The 17,435-nt window shown below is 39.1% G+C and overlaps 1 protein-coding gene across 2 annotated transcripts in view; it reads right to left on the minus strand.

Annotated features, from left to right (window-relative positions):
• Positions 1 to 17,435, minus strand: part of NALCN (sodium leak channel, non-selective) — a 277,231-nt gene that overhangs the window by 56,207 nt on the left and 203,589 nt on the right. For both annotated transcript variants that reach the window (XM_065895809.1, XM_065895808.1), the window contains one exon: positions 7,477 to 7,550. In XM_065895809.1, coding sequence (XP_065751881.1) covers positions 7,477 to 7,550 — 74 coding nt within the window. The remainder of the gene's footprint in view (positions 1 to 7,476; positions 7,551 to 17,435) is intronic.

A 17,435-nucleotide genomic window follows, 5' to 3' on the forward strand; every position in this document is an offset into this window, starting at 1 on the left:
AAACATTTAATAAATCAGATAGTAGTAATAGTTAATTAATAATGGCCTATTAATGCCCAATACTCTCTTTTCTTAAAACTTCAGGTTATTCTTGCCAATGGTCATAAAAATTTGACCCAGTCTCAGCCTCCTTCTCGTCCTCAGGGTCTTCCTGTGCATCCCCTCCCACAGCTGGAGCACATCTCACTGAGCAGTTGGCAAGTCTGGCCCTGGGCTCTGGGGATGCTGCGCATGCCTTGCTAGCTGTGCCCAGAATGCAGAGCTGCAGAGAACTCCCACGACCTTATCAAAAATTGCTGAATTGCTGCGCTAATGGACAAAACAATCATTTGAAAAGGAGAACTTGCCCCATGGGAAAAAGCAGAGCGGGTAAGAGGCCCATGCTCTGCATCGTGAAGCGCTCTTAGACTCCCTGGTAATTTGCCCACTTCAGAGAACTGGCAGCTTGGGTCTAGACAAGAGGGGACAGAATAAGAATGAACAGGCTCTTTCCCCTTTCCTCAAATTCCTCTCCTCACACAGCTAACGAAGTGTGCAGGAACAGGTGGCCTTCGGAGGGAATCTTTGGGATTTAACTTGAATTCCTTCCTCTAGAAAACTCCTATGATCTCCTCGGTCTCTTCATCATCAGGTTCACTGCATCTTCCAGGGGAATATGACTTAGATGCTCACATCCCAGAGAAGAGCCCAGATGTCAGTTCATCTGTCCTAGACCCTGGGGAGAGAGAGCTCGGAGAACTGGGCCCTCGAAGAGGCCAGTGGACCAAGAGAAACACCTTCATTGAGCCTACAGCCCATGAAGGACCACCCCCAGCTAAGCCCTCATCCACCCCGAAGTTACGGAGTGCCAAAGGGATGTGCACACCGAAGGTTCCAGGCAGGTATTACAACCCACGCAGAAGATGATGCCATGCTTGTCTCAGCCCCAGCAGTCACTGATCTACCCGTGGTGCCCACGACGGCAGTTACAGCTTCTGTTCAGCTGCTCCCCTGCCCTGATCACCAGCTGTTCTCAGCCAATGATCTTGATTTAAATCCCACTCACCATCACTCTTCCAGCCGCCAAGTCCATCAGGCTTGACTTGACCAACACCTGTGACCCCCCCACCTCTCCCTTTGCTGGTTGTCCCTGCGAGATGCTGATCTCTACCTGTTTGACTAGGCTTCCTGCCAAAGCCTATGTAGGCTTCCCGCTTCTGAGATAGGACTGTTTGATTTCCTGGTGCAGCCAAGCGGAATGGAGAACTTGACAGCTGCCCTTAGGGCCCTACGATGATCACAGTTCTCCAAGCCCAGGACTTCCCGCCAGCCATCGGGGATGCCAGCCTTGGCTGAGGAATCTATGTTGTTAGTTCGGGACTATATCCACCAATAATCATCCAGCAAATGATTTAAACAAATGATCTGATGATGCCTCGAAGATGTTAGCCAGCCTAGCAAGGCTTAACTGAGTGTAAAGCTGCAGCAGATAGACTGCTTCCAGCTGGGTAAGCAAGAACCTTGGAATCAACCTGGAAAAAGAGTACACTGACGTATCAAAAGCATTTTATGCCCCTCAGATCTAGTCTCTGCTGGGCAACAGTGAAGATTCTGCACCACACCCTTGAGGATCAGCTTTGAAAGGTAACTGTCAATTGCCTGCCTCTCAGGGGCAACTGTGGGTCTCCCCTAACTTATTGCCAATAATGAAAAATCACCTACACATACCAACTCGTTTAATCCTCTCCTATAAAGCAGGGGTTATAAATTTATAGATCCCATTTAACAGATGAGAAAACGGAGGTGCAGAGACATTAAGTAACTTGACCAATGTCAAACATCCACGAAGTGATGGAGCCAGAATTATAACTCAGTTTGGCTCCTGAGTTGCCAAATGAGTACTTGATACACATGCTCACTTAACTCCTATGAGGTCACCTATAGCCCTACTTGGCAGATGGAGAAGCTGAGCCTTCCCAAGAGTCACTGCTACTCAGGGCACTTAAAGCCAAGTGTGGCTGGCTGCAAATCCTGTCCTCTTTCCATTTCTACTACACTGACACAGCATATTCTATGTGACTGGACCTGGGACAGGAATGAGACGCCCTTTGTAGGTCAGTGTCAAGAAGGGCACAAAATTCCAGTCCAGAAATACATGTATTTGTAATCAATAAACATGACTGTCTTAAAATGATGAGAAAAACTCACCAAACGTATGTCATTTTATATATATATTTAATTTTTTAATAGTAAGTAGCATTCAACTAAATTCAAAAAATTATTAATTGTGTGGCAAGGAAAATTATGTCATCGATCCAAATATCAGAATACAAATATCATAGCAGACTGAGCATTCAGAAAGGTTATAAAGATCCATCCTAGCTAATGAGATGCTGATGGCAAACTACAAAAGAATGGCACTTTCTAAAATATTGTAAAAGGTTTAATTATTTTATTCTGACATTTCTCTATGTATTCAGCCTAGCAGGAATGATAATGTATTTTTGTTCAATTTCAGGGCTCAAATTAGAGAAATCTCAGTAGAGGGAGTGATGCTTTTGAAACGCACTGCTCTTTGTTTTGATTTCATCTGATGTGATGTAAAGGTCACTGCCTTTTGAAGGAAGCTTTCTTTAGTGGAGCTGAATGGTGTAGACGAAGTCAAAATAAGAGTGAATTTAATAGCAACCCTGGATTTTATCATTTAGGTGGTGGGCCATCCTCTCTCACAACACTCTCCAGATAAGTCTGGCCCATTAATGCCAAATGAGTCACCTTCATTTAAGCTTGCGACACTATTCTCAAGTTCTGTAAAAATGCCCTACTTGTGTTTCTCATCAAAAGTGTTCCCATATAGATCCAGAGGTTCATTTCAATTTTCAAAGCAGACAAGTAATTTCAAAAAATAAGTAGAATACAAATTAAACATGATTATGTGTAGAAATCATTTGTGGACTTGAACTTCCTGTTCATATGGAGGTATATAGCACACTCTTCACTGGAATAATGCCGACCCTGTTTCAAATGAAAGATGGATATTTGGAAATGTGGGTCCCCTGAGAATTGAGACCCTTGGTAACCCCACAGCTTAATTATCAATACTAAGCATCAAGACCTCGCCATCAACATGACTTGAATATTCATTCCAGGAAATGAATGTCCAGGAATTTAAGGCCTTAACCGTAAGTACTTTCATTGTTAGCTTCAGGAACTTTCCAAAAATCCACTCATCCGAGCTGCAGAGTAACGGGCTATTTCCTTTCTCTAGATGACAACAGGTCATCAACTGGACAAACCAATTACGTCAGATTAACTGGTTCTCATCAAAACTTGGGCCAAGACACTGCCCAGGTAGGCATCAATCCTAAATATTTTAAGAATGCTGTTTCTAAAAATTAGTTATATTTATTTTTTAAAGGTAATACATATATATGGTTAAAAATTCAAAAGCATAGAATAGAACAGATTTCTGGAGTAGAGACGGCAGCCCAGAGTCACCATTTATTTTCCCTCTTCTCAGAATCACCCCAAATCAAGAAGGTAAGTGAAAATCAGAAGTGCAAACTCCATCTCAATAGCTGATGACTGAACTGTCATGCTGTAGAGGGTGGAAAGAGCATTGAAGGCAGTGGAGAGATGAAGGTGTGTCACCTCTTCCTGTCCCCCAACCTGGGTGCTGCCCTCCCCCGAATAGTAATGGTTACCTGTCGATAATAACAAGTACTTGTTACTTGTTATTGTTACTTGTTACCTGAGGAGTCCTAAACTCTTTTTTTTTTAAACTGAGGTGTAACTGACATATGACATTAGTTTCAGGTATACAACATAATGATTCAGTATTCATACATGTTGCAAAATGACCTAAACTCTTATTTGAAGAATTCTGCCCAATCTCAACCAGACCTCCCCACTAAAAACAATTAAACTCAAACCCCCAACCTTGTGAATATCCACCCCTGACCTATCCCTTCTGAGACATTATTAAGACTGCTGAACTGGTGGCTTCCCTCACATAGTAAGTATCAACATTTCACTTTGCTTCACCAACAGATAATTCAGATGACCTTTTGGGGCAGTCTACACCACAAAGGCAGATGAGAAAACGGAGGCTCGGATAAGTGAGTAGCTTAAGGTTATAGAAGAGCAGAGCCAGACGCTGGTCCAGGCCTCCTAACACTAAGTCCAGTATCCTGTGTTACACCTGGGGGACCTTGAAGATCATCTCCTCCAAACTTTAAACTTAAATAATTTCCCTGTTTATACAACAGTCCTCCAGATACCTTACATCTGGGATGTGTTTTGTATTGTTTTCCCCAAATGTTTGTTATTTTTTAAAAAGTTATTTCTAAGACACTAATATGTGACTAATGCCCACCAGTGATGGACTTGCCCAAATGTTCCAGCTCAGGTCTTCTTTCCATGCCTCCCTGGGGAGGAACCTCTTAGGTGAAACTAAAGACTATAAGTCTATGAAAACAAAACACTTAGGAAAATCAAGAGTGACAGAAACAAGTCTCTACCGGACCTCCCTTTTGTATCAAGGCAGCCCTATCTATTAAGATATCGAGTCTGCACCTCCTGGTCTTAAAGTTCTTTCCTTCTTTCAAAGCCCCCTTTCAAAATGCAGATGGTCAAGGGAGAGGTGACTTCTCCCCAAGCTTTACTGAGGTATAACTGACAAATAACATTGTGTACATTTAAGGTATACAACACGATTTGATATTCGTATATATTGTGAAATGAGTACCACAGTAAAGTTAATTAACACGTCCATCTCCTCAGTTACTGTTTTTTGTATTGTTTTTGTGTTTGTGTGTGTGTGTGTGTGGTGTGTGTGTGTGTGTGTATGTGGTGAGCACACAAGATCTACTCTCTTAGCAAATTTTAAGTATACAATCCAATATTATTAACTTCAGTCACCATGCTGGACATTAGATCTCCAGAACTTAAAACTGGAAACGTGTATCCTTTGACCAACATCCCCTCATCTCTCCTACCTCCCAGCCTCTGGCAATCCCCAATCTCCTCTCTGTTTCTTGCAGTTTGACTTTGTTTTTAGATTCCACGTGTAAGTGACATCATATAGTATTTGTCTTTCTGCTTCTAAGTCACCTGGCAGAACTTCCTTAACAGAGAGAAGGGGGAGGCCTGGGGGAGGAGAGGGTCGGTGGGAGCATGGAGACCCTGGGAGAGTGCTGGAAACCTTCCTTCCTCTCCAATTTGTGTAGGGCTATTTGAACCATTGGCCCCAGGTGACTGTAAATGTTTTCCTTTTCTTTTTAATTTCTCTTCTCTTTTTTTTTTCTTTTTTAGTTGTTGTTGTTTCTGCTCAGGTACTCATAAATTTTCTCTTTTTAAAACCACTTCTGTACTTTTAAAAATCAACAACTAAATGTTCCACGCATAATGTCAATTAGCAGTAAAGGATGTATTTTCTAGCATTATTGTATATGTGCTTTAATATAACTTTGAGAAAATATTGGGGAGTCCCACCCGTCCAATCCATTCAATGTTGTGACCCTGCGCACCCACGAAGTGAGTTTTTATTGCCAAACCCATCAGCGAATCTGTCAGAAGTCTGATCGTTATTTTTCAATTCAAATAACATGTTAACACAGGTCCCTGTGACATCCATGTATTGCTAAGGCCTAACTCTAAAGCAGATGAAGTCTTGGAAGGAAGTTTTCCAAAAATCTGTCGCTTGGATGGACAATAACGTGCTGCCGATGGGGCCCTCGTTCTGGGAAAGCCATGTGGGAACAGCCCCTGTGTTCGGCCACCCAGAGGACTGGACATCTCAGACCAGTGCACCCTAGAGCTTCACCTTTCTTTTGGGTGGATGGGAGCACCACCTTTCTTTTGTAAACTGGGAGAAGGTGGGTAGGAAAGGTGGTGGAAAAGGGAAAGTGGAAGGGCAAGTTTAAGAAAGGGTTCACAGGAACGGGGGTGTATGGGGGTCACCTCCTTCCAAGGGTCCCTGTCTGCCTCTGCTCTGAAGGTCTCTGGGAACCTCTACGGCACCTTCTGGAAACGTATTCTGGGCAGGTCAGTAAGGTCACTTGATTCCTAATCTGGCAGGTAGACTCTGGATATTAGGATCTCCTCGTGGGTAGTTTCTGGGTCCTGGGGGTGAACCAGAAATCCAGCACCCAGCTCATGACCTGTTTTGTGTGAGCAGGGAGAGTCTTCAAGACCCTAGGGACTGACTGTGCCATTAACGTGTCTAGTACAATTCCAGCTGGATAAAGAACCTGGAGGACCACGTAGTGTTTGAGGCCAGCCTCGTGGTGTTATCTGATGGTAACGCCAGGATTGAGCCAGTTGGAAGCAAACTGAAGTTGGTTCACAGGTGGTTATGTTTGCTTAGAAGCTCTCCTTTCTCTATTTCAATGAGACCTTTCAGTTTCATCTCATCATATTCTTCGGTGATAATATCTAAGCCCCAGAAATATTTATTCTCGTCTCATAGAAGGGACTCCAACACACACTCAACTGTATGCATGAATCGTCAGCCAACATAAAGAATAAATACACAGAATCCTGTCTCGATGAGTTAGGATTGTGTCTAGCATACAAATTTCAGGTAGTGTTACAAAGTCAAAATAGTTTCTCAAATCATATCTATTAGCCTTATTTCCTCATTCCAGTTATCCAAGTTATAGTGATAGAGATTCTGGCAAAATGCTTCCATGACAACGCTTAATAACTCAGGTGGAGTAGAAGAGAATCAAACTCCTTCCCTTTAGCACAGTTTGGACAGGGCTTCCTACTACGAATTTATCTATTAACCTTGTCAGCCATTCCACCTCCAGCTCCAATATTTAGGTGTATTTCTTATACATGTCTGTGTAATACAGGAACGAATAAATTATATTCCAAATACTTATGCATTTTTAGAATGATCATGTTACTTTATATTAAAACATAGTCTTATAAAACATAAAACAGTCTTATAAAACATAGTCTTATAAAATACCCTTAAGTAGCTAGCTTAATTTTCCTTTCTGATACTTCAAGGCAGATTTTAGAAAGTAGCATTAAAATTATGTGCTTATGCTTATTTTATAAGCATTCTAAAATGGATATGCTTTTGATTCTTATAGATTTTAAATACATTTATTTTTAATAATTAAAAAGCTTTCCCTTTTACCATATTCCCCTGAGATTGTTATTTGTCCTTCAGAGATCACAAAAGACAAAATATGTAAAAATAAAAGTTATTTTCATCTTTCTGTAAATGTTTATACTTATAATTTATGTTTAAATGCATGAAAGAGAAAAAATGGCTGATTGCACTAATAAAACATTACTTTTTCAGGAGAGACATTAATGATGTGTTTGACATTATTTTTAAGTACACAGTTACCTAAACCTACTCTGTAGCAGAAAGTATATATTGATACTCAGAAAATTACTTCATTATTTTAAAAAAAGCTCCTTTTTGCTTAACTTAATCCTATTTGTATTTAAATATGTATCAGTGTTAAACAATGTTACCTTAAAATTTTAGTGACTGCGGTCTCCTTTTCTAGAAGGTTCCTCGCCCTGATGCTGAAGACAGACTTGCGAAGCTGTAAAATCATGAGTGTGACTTTAGTTTCAGAATGTAAAGGGGAGAGGGAGGAGATATGGGGATCTACGTATATGTATAGCTAATTCACTTTGTTATAAAGCAGAAACTAACACACCACTGTAAAGCAATTATACTCCAATAAAAATGTTAAAAATAAAAAAAAGAGTGTAAAGGGGAAATATACTGACAAATCATTACACACACAAAACAGAACACTTTGAAAACAATACACATGAATTTTTTTCATCATATGATTGATTCTATCGTTTAATTTTAATTTCTATCTTTACTTTTATTTGACTAGAACTGTAAACAAGCTTGTGAGGCCACGTGTCACAGCTTTGGGGGCGACACACTGGCTATGCTCATTGGTAGTAATGTCTCCTTACATCCGAATAGGGTTTTCAGTTTCCAAAGAATTTAATGTTGCAATGACTACTGGACCCTTATTGCCGTCGTTTAGTAAAATATTGTCTAATCCACATTACATCTGATTCTGGGACCCAATACTAATCTGAATGATGAGTTTAAGAACTGTTTTGCCTATAGACATAGAGACAAATGAGACAAACTTTCAAGGTTTCTTCCTCCTTGGCGACGATGAAATTAACCCAGGAAAAAGGACTAAGAAATAAAAATCCTGGAGGCTGGCTACAAACCAGAAGATACACTCCACAGACTCAGCTCTGTACTGCTTGATAGTTACAGAAGATTGGTGACAGGTGTACAGGGATCCAGGGTGGGCAGGAAAAGGGCAGAGAAAGAAGAGAAACAACACCAGCCTGGGAAGATTCAATAACTAGGAAGTGTAGCTGCAGACCTCAGGTACTTAGACAATGTCCCATTCATTTTGATCAATAGATTAGACTAGATTTCCTGAGCACTTAGTATGATTTTAGTGACTATTGGAGAGTCATGAGATTATCAGTAAAAAGCAGGGTACAGTAGCTAGTAAAATGCTAGGTGCTATGCACCATAGAAAAGATAAGGGGGGCTGCAGGGCTCTGGGTCGGGGAGAACTAGGTGTGTCTCAAATAGTTAGCAAAGATTTGATTGAAGAAGTCGTATTGGGCCTTGAAGGATAGTTAAGATTTCTACAAGCAAAGGAAGCAGTGGGTGAAGGACTAAAGCTGGAAATGTGCACAGGGCAGATTAACTTGGTGCAAACTACCTGTGCAAGTGCTGAGCTAGGCGGTCCTTTAAGCAAGGAGAATGGAGGAAACACTTTCAAACAAAGTTGAGGGAGGAAAATCAAGCAGGAGACAGAATAACTCTGTATTCAGAAAAAATAGACCATCCAGTTTCTCTTGAACAAGAGATAGGTAACTTGAGGTACAAAGTCACAGAGCCCCAATCTGCAAACAAACCTATAAATGAATGCTATGTGAACCCATGTGGCCATACTGCCAGAGCTGGGAAAGTGCTGGTCATCACACCACAGCTGGCAACCTACATAGCATCCTCACTAGCAAGAGAACTTTCCTATTTCACAGCAAATCTGTAATGAAGGGAAGGATCACTGCACACACTGGCAATTTCCCTCACGTGAGGAGAGGTGGTACACTCTTTTGTTTCCAATAATGAAAAACTGAGCTGGTTTCATTACTCACTACAACTCTTGGGAGAATAAATTAATGTGTAGATAAGGAAACTAGAATGGAAGTCATTTTTTTCTTTTTGAAATTATATTTTCAGGGTAACACACAAAAGGCTGTTTACCATGATCGAATCATGAAACTTTCTTACATCTTCTCTCCTCTGCTGACGAGTGACTTTGTGTGTTGATTGAACCTCCCCGAGGTGACAGGCCATCTCCTGAGGAACATTGTTTAGAGTCACTTTGGAGATAGAAGACTCAGCTGAAAGTGCTCACCAGTTATGAAAGGGCCCAGGCTACAGAGGCCCCGGGAAGGCAAGTTTCAGGAGAGAACTGTGGATCCTACACTTGCTTCATCTTCAAAGGACAAAGACAGGCCTTAGCTGTCTTTCCCCTAGTGTAAGGAGATGGTCTGAACTCAATCACCCGGCTTCTGCCCCTGTAATTGGGCAGCTGACACTTAAAACAGTGTTCTTCACGTTGGGAAAAACCTTTGTGGACACTGGGGACAACATGTGTTGTATTGTTTCCAAATTACTTCTTGCACTGCACATGGTTTCTAAAGGGCTTCCAAATCTCCTTTGTCCTAAACTTGAACCAGGTAAAACAGAATACGCTATTAATCTGTACCAAGGAGTCCTTGAAAGCTTCTTTTGTAACTAACAACAGAATAGGTAGAAGAATAAACACCGTAATAGAATAACTTCAATTCAGGTTTGGAATATTCTTGAAAGAAGAAAGGAGATATCTATAGCTATCTATCTACCTAATCTATCTACCTACCTACCTGTATTTGATAACTTTGATATGTATTTAGAAACTGTTCTTTCTGCTGGTAAATAAAGAAGGCCTGTAGTGACTGACTAGTTCTCCTATTTCTTTAGTAAAGCTTCGCGCAGTTCTTTCAGCCGACAGCACCAGCTACACTGCTCTGCAGTGCCCTCTTATGGCTCCAGAAGATACTGACAGGACCTGAAATAATGATCAAAGCACTTAAGGAATTACAGCTTATGAAAGGTGTAACTGTTCATTCTGGATATAAACCTATCAGAAATGCAGGACTTAAAAAGAAGGGTATGGGTGACATATTTACATAGCATTTGAATTGAAAAAAATAAAAGATTAGTTGAAAAACCTCTTTCTTTGGGTGATTTTATATTTGCAAACCTGATACATTCAGCTCCACAAGATAACTGTTCTGTGACTGAATTAATAATCAAAAACAAAGACATTAAATTTAAATGTTCAAACAAAACATAAGTGATTTTTTTAAGTCTTAAAATTTTAATTTACAAGATTGTCCCAGAATTGTGCACTTGAACATGGAATTCAAGACCCTGGAACTTCAAATCATTTTGCATAGAGTTATCTGTGGTTGAATACATTGGAGCTGAAGGGCATAGCAATGGACGGGTCGAGCCAATTTTCTGGCACTGCCTTTAGGTGTTTTAATCTACAGGTTCCTCTTTTTTTCCCCTTTACAGTTGAAGATCCTGGGCCATTTGACCCATAGCTTCCTGGAGCCTGGTTTTGCTAAGTGTACATTCATGGTATAGTTCACCATGTTCTTCTGTCCTCTGTACTTTCTGCAAATTGGCAACTGGATTCTGAGTTTCATCACACTCAGGTTTGATCTGAATGTGCATCATGTCTGGTTGTCCCTCTTTTTGTGATGTTAACAGTATTGATATTCGTTGCTTAGATGACTGATTTACCCAGTTTGTAAAACTGTCATTTTTTTTCATTTATTAGTTGGATTACTTTTATAATGAGGCACCTCCCCACATGTATTATTTGGTTACTCAGTAGTTCAATTCATAAGGAGAAGGCAAGATACATGCTTGATTCTTTACCTGTCTATAGGACAGCATTCCCTCCCTGATTCTCTTTTTCTTGTAACTTTTGTAGGGAACTTGACTTTGATGGTTTTCAGTTGCTCATTTTCATGCAAAATTTGTTTTCCTGCATTTCCAATATTTCTCTCCTAACTTCAGAGCTTCCTCTTCTGTTAGAATACAGGGATCAAATGTGGCAGCTTTCTTTCTGGGATTTCCTGGCTCTGCTTTCACTCCCCCCTGACACTACCAATTTTATCTGGATCTGCTCTTTCCTTTATCACTCTTGTTATTTTTGATTCCACTCCTGGATGTTTTTGTTTCTTTAATTAATTAATTTATTTTTGGCTGCAGGCTTCTCTAGTTGTGGCACACGGCTTAGATGCGGTATGTGGGATCTTAGTTCCCTGACCAGGGATCGAACCTGGGCCCCCTGCATTGGCAGCGTGGAGTCTTAACCACTGGACCGCCAGGGAAGTCCCCTGGATATTTTTCTTTAGTGTAGAGGGAAGAGGGTGTTTGCCTGTTCCCAGAAACATGTGATGCCCTGCAACTAACCTTGGCTTCTTCCCTACAGTGCTGTGTGTTATTGACTGAATGTTTGTGTCCCCCCAAAATTCATATGTTGAAGCCCTAACCCCAGTGTGATGATATTAGGAGAGGAGCCTTTGGAAGGCAATTAGGTTCAGATGAGGTCATGAGGATAGAGCCCCTATGATGGGCTTCCTAAGAGGTAGCAAGTGTCCTGTTGCTGGCGATCAATAAACTGCTTCATAAAACCTTCCCTTTGCAAAAGAAGTACACATACGTTAAGCATTATTAATGAAATGGAGCAAGGGATGGCATTTTGCAGTGATGCATTTGCCCAAGCTAAGATAAAGCAGTGATAAAAGTTCACAGAAAATAAGACATGTCACACCAAAAGGTATTTAGATTTAATTACAAATGTAATTTGCAAAATGTTTAATTCAGAGAAAAAAATCTGCTTTTATCTTTATTATCTCTTTCTTCCTGCTGTTTCAGTGTTTTGTTGGTTGATATTTTTCTAATTACCTGAGTTGAATACTTGGAAGATTAATGTCAACATTTATTCCTTTATTAAATATGCATTCAAGGCTATGATTTTTCCTCTAAAAATGCCTTTAGCTACTTCTCATAAGTTTGATATATATTATGTTCATTATTTTTCAGTTCTAGATACTTTTTATTTCCATTGTGGTGTCTTCTATACTCCTTCAGTTATTTGGAAGTGGTTTTAAAATTTTTAAATGTGTAGGTGATTTTTGTGGTTGTTATTTGGTTTCTAATTTTATGTTGGTTTATATTCAGAATTCCTTTGTGGTGTATTAAGTGGTCATGTTCTATAAATCATTCATGTGTTCTTGAATCAGAATGTATATTCTTTAGTCATTGAATGAAGAATTGTATAAATGGCCATAACATGAAACTGGTAAACTGTGTATTTCAAATCCTCTAAATCCTTATTCATTTCCTCGGCTGTTTGATCATGTGTTGAGGTACTATATTACATATTACATATCTTCAAATTAATCTTCATAGGTAGTATTATTATCTCTTTTTTACAGATGGGAAATCTGAGGTTCATAGAAATTAGGCTGTCTAAGGCTACCCAGATAATAAATTGCAGAATTATGATTAGAGTTCTGGATTGTACAGCTTTTCACTACATCATGATGTCTATGTAAAATGTCACAGTATTTTAAAAGTATTTTTAAAAGCAGTATTAAAAAGAAGAAGTATAAAGAAAAGAATTTTCCAAGCTATACTGTAATAAAACATTGTCTGCTTGACTTGGAAGATTTGGTTTGCACATATAACATGCTCTTACTTCTCTCAACTCCTAATACAAAATCTAAACTAGCCAATTTTTTTCTTTGTTCTATATATCCATAACTGATTTTCGGAATAACAATGCTGAAGCATGAAAAGAGATCAATGACCTTTCTAACCCATTAGAGCCAGGATGGTTTATAGGATTTATATTTTACATTTACTGAATCCTTAAAATCAGGGATCCATCACAACTTTTAGTTAACCAGAACAATAATTCAATTTATTCAATCACCTGGGAGTAACCACAAACCTATCAGGGAATATTAGATTCTTTTGGGATGCTCCATGCTTAGATCTAAAGAACCATCTTTCACTCTAGTGATCTTCAAAATGAAGCCATTAATATTTATTTGAGAAAGAAAACCACAAACATTATAAATATTCAGCTAACTTTTCTGATTTGGAGTTGTTAACAGTACATTTCTGTTGCTAAGTGGGAAAAAGTTTGAGAGGCCTTATTTTTCTTTTCTCACTTTAAAAATATTAATAGATTGATATTAAGTGGGAGAGAATTCATAAAAACATATGACCATTAAGCCCCAAATCATGGTCCAGTGAACAAGGCTTGATGAATGTCATTTCTGCTGGAAAGGTATAGTGTAATTATTATAACGAGCCACTTTATTGAATAAGTCTCCCACATAAAACACAGTAATTGGAACTGAGCAATTACTTAAAATTACACACGTTGAAGGTGGTACCTCATTTATCTGTATTTGAATTTTTCATGCACCTGTGAACTGAAAATTAATCCCAAAGTGCATACGACAGATCCTGTGCATGGCAAGATGTTTCCATAAAATAAACTTTTTGCAGAATTGACATTATGCTTAGAAAGAAAGAATTTTAAAAACGTGATTAGTGTTGGTGGCAGCAAGATTAAAATAGTCCTATTACAATGTATATAAAGGTGAATACCATTGTATTAGGAAGGTGTGTTAGGAAGGTTTGAAATATGTCTTAGAATATGACTTTTGTAAAAAGGGAGTTTTAGATGATGGGTCAAGATTTCTGATCTTAAGTTATTTCAACATCATAAATTCTGAATCCTGAGAAAATACCAGGCAGGAAAGTTAAAAATATATATAAAGATGTACGTGTACAAGCACATATGCAGACATGTGCACACACACACACAAACCTCCCAAATCTTTACTCTTCCTTTGGGGTCCAGGGCACCCCATACATGTCAGTCCCTGCTCTGTGTGTGAAACATCTTTTTGTCTTTCTGTGAATTCCACTAGATCATAAACTCCATATTATAAGGATGGTGTATTCCTTGTCCACTATATTTTCCTCTAGTCTAGCAATGTGCATAGTTCAATTCTGAAATATATTGAAAGAATGAATAAATTTCTTAATATTAAAAGATAGCTCTGTGTTCTACCTTTTTTTTTTCTTATGAAGTGAATCCTTAAAATAACAGATGTGAAGCAGGTAAAACTTACAAAGGAGGACTGCTTATTTTGAAATGCCTCTATTAACTTGAGATATAGGACAGTCTTGTAAAACTAGAAACTAAATGATTGGAAACTTCATTGGCTTGGCTTTTTGGCACTTGAATTTTATGACTGTGCTTTAGTCACTAATGCTTGTCATTGCAGAGTTGGTCAAATCTCCAACAACTTATATCTCAGCTAAACAAGGATAATAACTGATGAGGCAAAGCACGAGGGGAAAACATTATCTTCAATTATAGAAAAAAATTAGATATGTGTATATATAGTGCTAACTGGTAATAAAATATAATACATGCTAGGGAGATTTAGATTATATAAGTAAAAAACAAAATGACTTCGTGGTTATAGTTCATATAAACAGAAAGACAAAGACTGAAAATCTGCAGAGATTAAAAAAAGATGAGTGGATTTATGATTCTGGGAGAAAATGACAGATGCTTTTAACCAAGCAGTTGTTTGTGAATTTAAAATCCATGGCACTCTGATAGTACAAGGAGCAGCTACTGGTCTCCAATTACAATTAAACTGTATTTGAACTTCAGATCCAAAGAACAAGAATGCCAGCAGAAGCATCAACTATAACACATTGAGACTTAATGGAAAATACAATTTATAAGTACGACTATACTCAAAGGGGAAGCATGTTTAAAAAGTAGAGCAAAATGTAAATTTCAAAGATAGGTTTAGCTGCAACCTCAGCTCTCCCAGACCTGTTTTGGAGACTGTACCAAAAACACTTGATCAAAAGCCTTCTATATTATGTATAAAAGATGCTTAATCCTAGACTGATTTACTTTTGACTCCCAATAAATGTGCACCTAAGGAATGCAAACAAATTACATATAATTCCAAACTAAAAGTGATCACACAATTAAATATTCTGAAAAAACAATCATTGATAGGGAATTCCTATTCTCGTGTTAGTTGAAAGCAGCAAAATGTGTTTTTAACCCATAACCCAGCACACTGCATATAAAAGTCCTCTAGAAATGACTGTCAAATGAAGACTGTGCACATAAATGCAGCCATATTTTAATTTGAGCTCACAAACGTACTGCAAAGATCAATAAAAATGAAAAAAAAGTTGTCATTTAAATGATGCATCTCCATTATTACTGTGAATAAGTGGGCAATCAATTATCTACTAAAGCATTTGTATACTAAAGAGAGAAGTGGTAGGGTTTTCATACTGGGTTTGATGGACACACTTCTTCCCTCCCTGGGACCACACTACTTTGTATCTTTGCAATACAGCTTCTGGTTAGTGGTAGTAACATGTAATCTGCCACTCTTCTCCTAGAGACGTGTCTTGAATGGCACTGCAGAGATGCTAAGCTATTATTTTAGAAATTTCTTTCAGAAGAGTAAAAGCCCAAAAGATGAAAACAGGCTATTCTCTTTTTTTTAAAGTGAGTTAACGTTCATCCTGGAAATTATAGATCAAGCTGAGCAACTTGCTACACGTGGAGTTACTAGAACAAACCATCAAATACTCTATGATTACAAAGAAAATTATAAAATGCTGTACGGCAATCAGCAAGGTTTTGTGAACAGTAAACCTTTCCAGAACAATTTAATTTACTTCTTTACTTTTTTTTTTTTTTTTTTTTTGCGGTACGCGGGCCTCTCACTGTTGTGGCCTCTCCCGTTGCGGAGCACAGGCTCTGGACGCGCAGGCTCAGCGGCCATGGCTCACGGGCCCAGCCGCTCCGCGGTATGTGGGATCTTCCCGGACCGGGGCATGAACCCGTGTCCCCTGCATCGGCAGGCGGACTCAACCACTGCGCCACCAGGGAAGCCCTAATTTACTTCTTGAGGCTAAGACACTAGGTAGGCACGGGGGTTGCAACTGAAATATCATCAAAAATCAGACTAAAAAAAAATCAGGCTCATGGACAGTAAGGAAAATAAATCAGTAACTAACATATTGTGCTCAACTAGACTGTCACATCTGAAGGCTAATTTAAGTAAAAGTAATTTTTCTTGATTGATGAATATGTCTATTTGCTGAATCTGACTTCATGGCATGGTTTAATTAAAGTAACTTTTTTTTTCTTTTTTTTATTGGCTGTGCCGTGTAGCTTGCAGGATCTTCGTTTCCAAACCAGCGATTGACCCTGGGCCCAGGCAGTGAAAGCATCGAGTCGTAACCACTGGACAGTCAGGTAAGTTCCTAAAGTAACTTTTCTTATCTGGTTTGATAGGCACATATCATATGCTATGCCAGGTGCGATGCTAAGCATTTAACATATATTATTTAATTCTCACAACAAACCTTAAAAATAAGAATTATCTCTGTTTATAAATGAGGATTGGAACCTACATCATGTAATCAGTATTACTGGTCTTAATGACTATTCTATTCTGCTTCTCACAATCAGTTACATTAAGGAGATCATGCTGTCCATATTTTCCACATGCTTCCCTCCCTGCTTGGAGCAATTTGTCCTCTATGGCTCAGTCTTCCTTCTTCTGCAGGAAGGACATAGGGGGTTCTGTCTCATGCTCCTGTAATAGTTTTTACTTTCATCCATTCACACGTGTTTCTCCCCATTAGACTAAAAGATTCTAAAGGACATAGTTCACATCTCACTCATTGTTGAATTCCCATAGCCCAGAAGAGTGCCAGACGAATAACAGGTGTTCCATAAATGTTTGTTGAATGACTGAGTGACTGTTGAAGACTTATGGAAATGTAAAGGGTAAACAAAACACAGTAATTACTTTTTTGTTTTCCTCCTCATTTTGTACACGTGTTAGCTATTAATTATGAAGGCTTACTATGGAACTTTCTATGTGTTTGGCAGAAAAGAGACAGGTAAGAGAGAGAGCAGACATTGCTCTATTGTTGGAGAAATAAATCCTCACTGTTCTTTATCATATGGGTTCTGATTACGGTTCTGAGAAGTGCAGGGATACAAGGGGGTGACTGGGACAGCCCTCATCTCTCCATCTGTCTCATGCTGGTGTGACTCTGTGATGGGCCCTCATGTTCCCCAGACACGGCAGATTCTGACCCCAGAAGTGGCTCCCCAGCCAAGACAGCAGGGCAGAAAGACCAGGGAGGTCTGTCAGAGACAGAGAGAGTCCTTAGATCCAACCACAGTGGAAACCTTGACGTTGATGAGATGATTCAC

This window comes from Phocoena phocoena, chromosome 18 (genome assembly GCF_963924675.1).
Source record: "Phocoena phocoena chromosome 18, mPhoPho1.1, whole genome shotgun sequence".
Lineage (NCBI taxonomy): Eukaryota > Metazoa > Chordata > Mammalia > Artiodactyla > Phocoenidae > Phocoena > Phocoena phocoena.